Source organism: Phragmites australis, chromosome 14, assembly GCF_958298935.1.
Source record: "Phragmites australis chromosome 14, lpPhrAust1.1, whole genome shotgun sequence".
Lineage (NCBI taxonomy): Eukaryota > Viridiplantae > Streptophyta > Magnoliopsida > Poales > Poaceae > Phragmites > Phragmites australis.
In genome coordinates, this window is record NC_084934.1 from 5717117 (window position 1) to 5728623 (window position 11507).

General features: G+C 42.6%; 1 protein-coding gene across 2 annotated transcripts; it reads left to right on the top strand.

Annotated features, from left to right (window-relative positions):
• The first annotated feature begins 1829 nt into the window (after nt 1-1829).
• On the top strand, nt 1830-9144 carry LOC133890660 (protein WVD2-like 2). 2 transcript variants are annotated; one of them, XM_062331135.1, is made up of 7 exons: nt 1830-2185; nt 3634-4066; nt 4772-4857; nt 5100-5196; nt 5286-5357; nt 6679-6789; nt 8490-9144. In XM_062331135.1, the coding sequence occupies exons 2-7, from the start codon at nt 3638-3640 to the stop codon at nt 8775-8777; spliced, it is 1083 nt and encodes a 360-aa protein (XP_062187119.1). In that variant the 5' UTR covers nt 1830-2185; nt 3634-3637; the 3' UTR covers nt 8778-9144. The 2 variants fall into 2 exon arrangements, with proteins under 2 accessions (XP_062187119.1, XP_062187118.1); XM_062331134.1 differs by having other exon boundaries at nt 2075-2207.
• Nucleotides 9145-11507: the final 2363 nt, after the last annotated feature.

The window sequence follows — 11507 nt, forward strand, 5'->3', positions numbered from 1 at the left end:
TCATGAAAAATCTCTGCAACGAAGAAATGCTGTTTAATAAAAAACTATTACCTAAGTGCTGAAAAAAAATATAAAACTGGAGGTGATAACATTAATCACAAATTAAAAATATACAGATATGAATACGTCATAGGAGTATCGCCAAACGAATACGCTAGAAACGATAACATAGTTTGATTTTAGATTAGATTAAAAAATTAGAAGAAGATTATCCGCTAATTTTTCTCCAAATTTCTTTATTTACTTTTATTAATAAAATAATCATATATCCGTAGCCGGTAAGAGATGTAAAGACTAGAGAAATAAGATAGATGATAAAAGTAGGTAAATTATTTAAAGAAAAAAGTTTATTTTACTCTTCCAAACTATACCAGTGGTCTGGATAACTTTCTGAACTTTTAAACCGTCCATTTTACTCCCCTGAAGTTTCAATACCAAATCACTTAACATCTTGTAGTGATTTTTTAAGGGTTTTGATGATGTGGACACCATATGACTTGATTTTTTACCACGTAGCGGCCACCTCATCATCTTCCTCCTCACTCTCTCTCCTTTACTCCTTGCCCATGCGTGTCTTCTGCTCTTGTGCCACCGACATCGCCGTCAGCTCATCCTCTCGTGCGACCTCCCCCGTTAACTTGCTTGGCATGCGCAGCCAAACGCGCTACTGAGCCGACCCAGCTGATCTCGTTCCTTTGTGGTGTCGTTTCCTCTCTCTGCTCTCCCTTCTGCCGTCCCGACAGCTTGAGGCCACGCCACCGCTGGCCCGTGCCATCCCGCCTTGAGCCGTCACCCCGAGCACCCTTGTGGAGCCCCCGACCATGATAGCGTTGCGCCACGACCACCCCACGACCTCCTCTGCTTCGTCGACCACGCCCCGACCACCTCCGCGATGCCCCCAACCACGCCACCCTCTCCCTCCGCGAGGCCCCCGGTGAGCACCTATGCCACCGCACCCCTCCTCTCCCTCCTTCTTCCCCTTCCCCTTCGGCCTGGGCCACCACCGTTCATGCTGCCTCCCGCCGAGGGCAGCCCACCTCGGGCTCCCTCCGAGCCCCCTCAGCCAGGGCATTGCCTCCCCTCACCGAGGCGGTGCTCATGCGCGTGCCGCCTCGACTGGGGAAGCGCCGGAGCAGGGTGGCCACCGACGGCCCGAGGCTCCGCCCCACCGTGCAAGCCGCGAGCTCATGTGTGCGTGGGTGTGGCCTTGCCGTCGGGTGCCATCCCCTTCTCGGGCTTCGGGGAGCCCACCCTGGGCATCCCCTCCCTTTACGCGTCTCCGGTCGCTGCACGATCGAGTGGCTGCCTCCCTGTCTCTCTGCTTTAGTGGAGAAAAAAAAGAAAGAGAAGGAAAGAAGAGAAGATAAAAGAGAAAAAGAAAAGAAAAGAAAAGAGGGGTTGACGTGGTAAAAAACCAGGTAATATGATGTCCACGCCATCAAAACCGCTTAGGAAAATCACTTCAGGAAAAATAAAATGATCCGGTTTTGAAACTTCGGAAGTAAAATGGACGGTTTGAAAGTTCAGGAGTTATTCAGACCACTAACATAAGGGGGAGTAAAATGAACTTTTTACTTATTTAAAATTTAGAAAATTTTATTATATAAGAGGAGAGTAGAGGAAATAGTTAATACGAGAACAACTTATATTTTATACCTTAGAGATTTATTCAGGGTTAAAAAAATAGGGGACATGGCTGTCTGTGTTTCCTAAAAACAATTTATTCATTATTGTGCCAATCAGCCCTAATTTCCATGTGGCCGGTCAAAATCAGCCCTAATTTCCATGTGGCCGGTCAAAATCATCCATAGCCCTGCCTCTTCCCGCACGGCACCCTCCGTCCACCCGGGGCGGTACCGTCACCGGCGGGCCCACCTCCCCCGCCCCTCAAACAGCCGACCGCCCCCCGCCTGGCCGCGACCCACGCCCAAATACACACGAGCGCACGCAGGCACAAGACTGAGGAGCAAGGCGGGGCTGCGAAAGGCGAGGTGGTGGTGAGGCGGCGGAGGCAAAGCTTGGTAGTGAGGGGGGACGCGGCTCGGCGGGGTGGAGCGGGGAGGTGGCGTTTCGAGTTCCAACCGACCGGCACCACGGCGGCGGCGGCGGAAGCCAACGGCGGGGGCGGGGACCCCGGGGCGGCGAGGCGGCGCTGGGATCTGCCCGGCAAGGCGGCCGGGAACATGTAATGGCGCTGGCTTCTGCTGGTATTCTCTCCTGTTGGGGGTTTCGGGGGCTGTGCCTTGGCGTCTGGGCTTCTGAGCTGGGCGGTGGATCCGGATGGCTCAGTTGGCTCGGTGAATGGATTCGGGGAGGTTTCGGGTGATTTTAGCGAGCTTTTGGTGATTTTTGGGTTGGTGGGGCGGCGGATTAGGGTTTCGAGTGTGTGGGGAAAATATACGGCTTCTGAATGGTTCCTCATTTGTGTCATGGCTGAAATGCCTGGTTTTCCCGAAAAAAATGATGGTAGAGATGGCCAATATTCATTTATAGTTTGCGTGGAAGACATTAACGGGGTAAAGAAATGGTTTCCCTGCAACCAATGGGATAAGCTTCTGGAGGCGCATTTGGTGCGAATCCTTAAATAATTTGTCCGAATAGGGGCGTTGACAGATTATTCAAGGTTGGCCTGTGAAATGGTTCTCCAATGGATGGGTTGCAATTGCTATAGAGTTTTTTTTAATGTTTCCAATCGTGGTGTTAAACTTAGCGGTGCCTCATTTTATATTTCTGGTGTCACGTCTAACGTCTTGCAGAATTTTTAAAATAATTGTTTGATATATAATGTTTGCTGATTCTAAGTTGCTATGAGCTGTGAAGAATTGGTTATTTTGTCTTAGTGGTCAAGATGTAAGGGCTGCCGAAATCTTATTGCTCCCGTGGGGTTCGGTATGAGTCAATGGTTCAAAGTTTATTAATTTATTCAAATTTGTTGGTATTCATTGCCAGGTGAAGTTATTACTTAGATACAGTCTGCAATATTGAACAGGCAAAATGAACTTTGCTCATTGTTTAAAGAAATCAGAATATTACTCTTATGAGGAGTTTCAAACTATGTCTTGATTCATATTTTGGCCTTTTGGGGAGTTGGCTAGGATGGCACTTTGAGTAACTTGATATATGCACCTGGCGTTTTTTTAACGATTTAAGGTCAACAAACAAATAATGAAATGACTAAGATGCACAAGTTCTGCAACAATGTATGAAATTTAAGCTCTAGGGGTAAAGAGGCAGATTACCAAATTTGCCTACAACATCTTCAGATTTACACAATAGCTCTTGACTAGAATTTAAGAAATGAATGTGTAATCTTTGTTACATGTTGATTTAGAAATTTCAGATGATACAATCGGCCATTTTTGTATGATTTCTCTATATGTCGGTTAGCATTTTAGCATACTGGAATTCTTCTGTGTTGTAGCAAGGGTAGTTGCTTGCATGTCATTTATAATGTGTATGATTATATAGTTATTCTTTTCCTAGTTTTAAATTATATAGATGGGAGCACTATATTGTATTATTGCTTGACTCTATTATTATTCTGTTATTCTTTTCTGATTTGGATTTCAATTAGCTTCTAGGCTCCAGCTGGCACAGTCATACATGTATTTATACTCCTTTTAATTCCTGCAGTGCAATGGGGAGAGAAGTTGTAGATATGTCTACAGATGAAGAATCAGATTGTGTTGTTATATGCCCACCTAATGGAAATGCTGATCACCGGGAAGTTGCAAGTGGCAGCCATGATGAAGATTCTCCAGAAGGGCAGGAGTCCCCTTACATTGTAGACTCACATATGGGCGACAATGGCCAGGAAGACATGCCTGTAAATCAAGATTCGCCGGTGCTGATTCATCAACAGAAGTCTTCTCTCCCCAATTCACCAGCAAAGCCTGGTATAGCTGGACAGCAAGGGTCTAGTCATACTGTTCCCGAGCCATGCACTATTGCAACTGAAAGGAGGTCGTCTGGAGCAGGAAATTGCACTCCAGTTGCTCATCCCACCATCAGCGGAGAAAAACTTTCTGATAAAAGTAGCACCTCACCAAGAAGCATGGCAAAGAAGGTCCGGTAGTCATCTGCACTCTCTTTTGCATTGTATTACCATTATGCATGCTTCGTCTGCTTCTTTTTTGTTCACAGTCTCCTGGATAACATTGTTTGGTCAAAGAAATATGTGAACCGCTATCGTGTCGGTACTAATTTGAGAAATATCTGAATGTTTTAGTTTACTGATATGCTCTCTCTCACTTGGAATGGCATAAACAGACATTCACTCAATATCGCAATAGGTCCATGTCCATTCTCTTGGGATGTGTTGCTTCGCCATCTAAGTCTGTTGAGAAAGTCAAGAGTGTAGTTAACTAGTTATTGTGATGCTTCCACTCCTTACCCCTGCTTTACTCCTGTAAAAGATGTTTTAGTAGTTGTAGCATGCTGTTTGATAGGATCATGTATGGTCAAATAACATTAACATTTTCTCTTAGATTTTGTGCTTCCTTGGTTTGTGCGCATGGTGGGCCTGGGCTTATATTGTGACATTGAGTGAGCATCTAAGTTACATTATTAACAATTTGATTTGGTTGCATCAACCTGGACCAACATAATTTTTTTTTATTAGTCTTGTTTATTGGTGTAACTGTCTAAGATCTCATTTTCTGTTTACCTGGCTTTCGCTGTGATTCTATTTACCATATACTGTCAAGTTAACTATAGGAGATGAAATTAGGCAGCTTTATTGACAAATTTTTGTACTGTTTATGTGTTGCAGAGTCCATCAGTCACACCCTGGAAGCCTCTCCAACCTGACAGTACTTCTCACAGTCAAGAAGAGGACTCGTATTCTGTCACTTCTTCGTATCCTTTTTTTTTTAATATGGATTGCATTGAGTTTCTCTTGTGGGGTCTTATGGTTTAGTGTCTTTTTTTATTTTCTTATGTATAGTGGTATAACCATTTAGTTACACAAAGGCTGGAATTGCAATCCCACAAAATTTTCAATTGAACTCTCTTCTATAAGCCTTTGTAAGTGTAACTGATAGTTAGTAAAAAATGTGCTTTCCTCATTTATATTAGGCATTTTCCTGAGCTGTTTACAGAACTGTAACTTCATCAAGAGCTGGAAAAACTAAGAAGACAACTGTTCCTGTTGCACCTACATTCGTATGTGCGAATCGTGCTGAGAAGAGAGGAGAGGTACACATGTAATTTCGTGGTACTACTTCAAGATGGCCATTTGACTTTATAGACTCAGCCTGGTAATTAAAGCTTTGTTGATTCTTCAGTTTTACACAAAATTAGAAGAGAAGCGCAAGGCTTTGGAAGAGGAGAAACTCCAAGCAGAGGCCAGGAAAAAGGTAGGTCTGCTATGATTCATATTGTGGAATTTCCTGAATGTCGATTTTCTCTGTTTTGTTTTGTGGCATCATGAAGAGCACAGTTATACAAATAGGCTATTCCTGATACATTGAAAAACCAAAATTGCATTTCTATTGCAGTAAAGGAATTAGAATTTTGGAGTAGCTTTGTTAGGCTACCATTTTCCTCATTTTGTGGTATAAACTTTTGAACTTCATCGAAGCTAGTTTTTTACATGAGTCCTGCCTTGTCTCTAAAATCCTAATTGTTTCAGGTTTTGAAAACCACCAGTTTGACAATTTGTGTCATTTCCATCTTGCTTGAGCATGCATGTGATTACTGTGGTAAAAACACAAAAAGCAAGATTAGTTGGGATACGCTTTCAGCCTTAAAATGAATTTCTGTACAGGTCTAATGTTTTGTTTTGTCAAGTAGCATTCATGTTTGCTATAGTGGCAGGTATATGATGCTTTGGCACATCAATTCCAATCAACAAAAGTTAATTTGACTATATTTTTCTTGCATGAACAGTTGCTCTAGATTTTGAGCTTGTTAAAATACAGTTGTTGCATTTGAACACAAAATAGTTCGGCTTTATAATGAATGTTTTGTCCCCAAAATTTGATATTTTGATTGGGAAAAACTATAGTATTTGGAAAATTTTAGGTACTGGGACTTGAATTGTTGAGGATGCATATTTTCATATTTTGAAGTTTGCTTAGTATTTTGTTACTGGCACAAGGCATCACGTGATATCCCTTCATAGATCTGGGCAGTCATCCAAAGTTAAACTGATGCTGAGTATGACTTGTGCCAATGTTGTTAGACACTCATAAATGATTTCTTGCATACTGCCTACCATACTTGTGATCTTTTGTTATGTATTACACTGGGTACCACCTTTGCTGTGTTGTTGGACAACCCATGTTTTTTTGGAGTATAGAACATGTCAGGATATTTGCATGCAAAGGAGTGCATGCATATTTGATGGGCGCCCCCTGAATAAAAATAGTTGGAGGAAAAAACATTGTTGATATAGGCATTCTTAAGAGTTTCTTAAAAAGTCGATGTTGATATTATTCAGTGATCGGACTATCTTTTTCTTGTTCTGTCCCCTCTTGTAAACGTCATTATGCAGTTATGTTTTTTTTATCTATATTAATATAATTTATGAAAAGTCTGGGATGTGTTAGTTAATTTGCCCACCAAAAGGATGGAACTCTTGCATATCAAGCCTGCTTTATGATGCTCTTATTGATTTAATCCTTTTGGGTTAACTATTGTTGCCATTATCTCTTTTTTATCCTTTTCTTTTTATAGGAAGAAGAAGAAGAAGCTCTAAGAAAACTAAGGAAGAACTTGGTTGTCCGAGCAAAACCCATGCCAAGCTTCTACCAAGACGGACCCCCACCAAAAGTTGAACTTAAGAAGGTAATGTTATCACCAAAAAAATCCTCCCTCGCAGGCGTTGGTTGCGCGTGCTCCCTTGCGAGGTTGAGCGTGTTGGTCGCGCGCCGCGTTCGGGGGGTTTCTCGACCTTAGTGAAATGCCTTGGGGACGTCTCTCTCCGTGGGTTGAGTTTTTTTTTGGTGTTGTCTTGCTTTATTATTTTAAACAATAAACTCTGTTTTGCATTGTTCAAGTGATATGTACATTCTGAAGGATTTGAAATCTCTGTTGTAAAAGATAGTTCTCTTGGGGGGGGGGGGTGCATATACCACTGGGACTGGGATGATGGGAGGTCTTCAATTTGTTTCATGGGTTACCCTGCTCCATCAGTTGCTTAGATTTTATTCATATTAGTTGCTCTTGTGTTGTTCTATCTTCTTTATAGCTTGTGTCATATACTTGTGTTCGCTTGGCTCCAGTTTTGCACTTTTGCTTTTGGTATGCTGCTTTTCTTTGGGTGTCAAGACACTAAAGTCCATGTTGGGATCCTTTTCCAATATTATTATTCCTTTGTATTCCTGATGCTTTTGTATACCTCAGATTAGTATCGAGACATTTTGTGCAAGAAAGCTTTGCTTGAAAACAAAATGACCCCTCTGTTTTCCTGATGCATGCACCATCGTTGTCCTTGTGGTTGTACATATTTGGTTAATTTCAGTTCCTGTTACAATTTTCTGAACTCATAACTGTTCAGTTTTTCCCATTTGATTCTCGCAAGAAAAATGATTTTCCCTTTTGATTGACTTGTCAACAGAACTGTATAATTTTTCTCACTGAACAAAACTGATCATGTTTCTACTCCAATAGTGGTATATCAATTACTGAAATCAACATAGGTATAAAGAAGCAGTGTTAAATGTTAGGAATAGCAGCTTGTACTCTATATATTGCCCCTTGGGGCTACTATTGAATACAAGTGTGCCCCTGGTGGCACGGGAGGCCGGTGGCGCACGACGGGCAGCCATAGCGGTGGATCCGGTCGGGCACGACGCGACGGGAGGTGGTGGGTCCCGATGCAGCCACGGGAGGTTCGCGGGAGGGCAGCGTCGGCACGGCCGCGGATCCGGCGTGGCGGGCTGGTGGCAGATCCGGCATGTCGAGGAAGATATGGCGGGGCGGAGTAGATCCTGGAGATGGTGGCGAGAGGAACCGCAACGATGATGGCGGGATGAGTCGCAACACCGTATGCGAAGCGGAACAAGCCAATGACGGGTGGAAGAAGCCCTGATGGCAGCGGGCAGAGAGGGAGAGAGTGCCCCAATGGGGGAAGCCGACGGGAAGAGCTAGAATAGATCTAGATTTAGATGGGACGAGTTGTGGCGTCTCAAAAAAGAAAACCTAGCTCTAATACCATGTTAGAAATAGCAACTTGTATTCAATAGTAGCACTTGAGGGTAATATGTAGAGTACACGAGGAGTATAAGATAAGAACTCTAGTAACCTAATCTCTAACCTTTATGTAAGGGATAAGTACTCTATATTCCTAACATTAAAGATGATGTTCTTACATCATTAATATTTTTGTAAATGCATTATTATGTCTTCAAAAGTTTAAGCACTTGAATTTGGTCACGTTATTTTTAGCACTGCTTGTAACCTGTTGATTGGACTAATGGGAAGCAGTATAAGCTTGCCTGCTTTTAGTGTGAACTAGCCTTCAATTTTTACTGTTTATTTTACAGGTGCCTCCAACTCGTGCCAAGTCGCCAAAATTGACACGGAGAAAGAGCTGCAGTGACACCCCTCATACACCAGAGGGAGGAAATGGCAGCGCAGTATGTTGCCGGTTGCATCGTCAAAGTATTGGGAACTCCAAAGATGTTAACAGCAAGGCACAATGTTCTCCGAAGAGCAATCCAAAGACTGGATCAGCTACGAAATCCAGGGCAACCAAAGCCAGGGAAGACCTGAAGGCTGTCATGAAGAATGTGGGGCAGCGGAGCACTGCGAATGTCTCTGTACAAACCTAACTCATGAGGCATTCTCATTAGCATGCGATTTTTCATTTTAATTTATACCTCACGTCACCAAAAGACGGCCTCATGCCCCGACAACGGTGTGTTTGTTGCTGGATTATTTTTGCATTGTTCCTTGTAAGAACCTTGGTACCGAGACCATGCACTGTTCCTTGTTGTAAATTTGTTGAGGGTTTTGTAAGGGGTAACCGAGTCTTGTTCTGTAAGAACTAAGCTGGCAGCCGAATAGCTGTTGGAGTGACATTGTTGTTGTTGTAAGGTGACATTCGCAGATCCTATGTATTGTATCTGCGCTGTAACTTATTGTGGGCAAAGGAACTGTGAGTGTTGTTGCAAAATCTGCTGAGGTTCATCTTTCAAGTATCCTTACGAATTTGAAACTGGGCTGAGTTTCTTCTTTCCAAATTCTAAAAAATAAACAGTAACATGGTAAATGATCATTACTTCCATTGGAAGACTTCTTTTCATGTCTCCACGAATTGGCTTTCCGAATATAATGAAAGGACCTTCTATGGTAACGCATCAACAGTTTATTTGTTGAATCGACGATACTTCTTTTACTACATTCCTCAAATTCTGTGACTACAATTTAGTCCATCACAAGTCCACTATGATATCTACAGCTCTCGAAGCTTAGATTCACTTAAAAGTAGTATCAAAGAGCATTAAACTTGGAACAAGTTCTCTACACGCGAAAGTGTGGTTAAGCACTAGAAGTAAGGTAGTGAGCTTAAGACAACTAAGCTCCAAATTTGCACGATTTGGTTGGTAAGATCTGACTTTGTGCAAATTGAGACTGCAAGCTGCCATACTTTCTTGATTTTTCTACTGATATGTGAGCTACTTGAGGAAGCCACGCGAAAGGCTTACCAAACATGCACGCTACTGGTATTAGTGTTAGATTGTTGCGTCTGAAAGTGTCCCATGAATTGTGTAGTGCTATGGAGGCAAAACATAAAGAAGTTGAACCTTATATCTTGAGTGATGGTCTGATGGACATCAAAGAGTCTATTGCTCAAAATTCATCAGGGCAAACTTGTGCAGAATTTGAAAAATTCCTACTGCAATCGTCCCTTTTCAAACAGGCCCCAAAAGAAGTATTCCGAGTTGTACTATTCAGAGTAAATTCCTAGTGACTACAGAGAGATTTCCGCCAACTTGACTATAGTTACGTGATTATACTCCGGTTTTCGAAGCATATATACTACCATTAAAATGGTTTACGAGGCACAGAAACAGGCCAATGAAAACTCCATCCCGTCACTCGTAACAACAATCAACGAATTCATGATTTGCCACCCCGTTCATTGATGCTTTAGATTCACACGTCGGACACAAGTTTCTACTACGTCGGTTCTTTTTAATTTGATATTATTGTCTTTTTCTCGGTCTTCGAGATGTAAACTTTTATAACATTACATCAATATACAATAATGAAAATATACTTATGAAACACTTCTAAATAGAAATCTAGCAATTTAATTTTCATATAGTAAATCCTGATACAGTTTTAGACATACTGATGATCAGATTTTTGAAAGTTTGCCAGCATGGATTTCAGGACATCAAAAAGAAATGAATGCAGTAGTTACCAACATCTGAGAGACATCCAACCACTGTCGTCAAAAAGGCTAAGAAGTTAGGCCCTTGCCACGATGCTTTCGTGCATGATATATATGTTTGGTATCCAGTCTTTGTCTCTGATCAGGCTCTGTTTTTTCACTTGCCACGCGTGCAGTCGGTAAATTGGAAGCCCCTTTGCTTCTTCTTTTACGGCTCCTTAATCTAATCACAAAGCAAATTCACGTGCACTTGCATCAGTTCTAGAAGTTGCTCTGGAATGTAAATTAAGCCTACAGCAAAAGTTCTTGTTTCTGAAAAGAAAAAAAAAAGTTTCTGAGGAATGTCAAATGTGTTCCAAACATGCTCCATTTTTATTTATTTTATTTTATTTAGCATGTAAGGCACAAACACATATTGAAATCTCAGTTCGCATGGCGTGAGTGCGTGCGAGCATCTGATTTGTACTCGGAAAAAAAATCCACTCCTCCCATATATATAACCAAAATCAGTGATGCTTAAGCTGGACCTAACCAGTTGGATTGCCGTTGACAAATATGTTCATTATTGTCCTTTTCAGTTTTGACACGAACAAATTAAAAAGGACTTTGCACGGGCACACCCACTTCCTCGTTGCTTCCCAGGAGGGTTTACCGCTACTTGAAAAGGACACTCTCAGTCACACACCGTGATCTGTCAGTGGATGATATCCATTGACAATTCTGTAGCCTTTGCGACAAAACGTTCAATTCCCAGGTCGAGTTCAGAGGCGAAACGTCTCTCCATCTCTCCACTCAACCAAGTGCATCTATATATGCTTATCACTTCCTCAGCCCATGCATGTGTGTCTATATATACATACATTTGCATGTACACATGCAACTGCAAAGAATGTAGCCATGCTTGCTATGGTTGTATTATCACCAACTCCATCGTTAACATAGCAAGAGCATTGCATTGCATTGCATTGGCTCCCTCTGCAAATTTGTAGAGCGTTTCAGAGCATCGATCGGTCATGAGGCAGCTCGTGGCAGCAGCTGTCCTCCTCCTCCTCCTCGGCTTCGGCGGGACGTCGTCGGTGTCGGCGCGGCGGCCGGTGGCGAGCAACGGAGGCTTGGCAGGGCGGCACGGCGGGGTGGTGCAATCTCAAACGACGGCGACGGA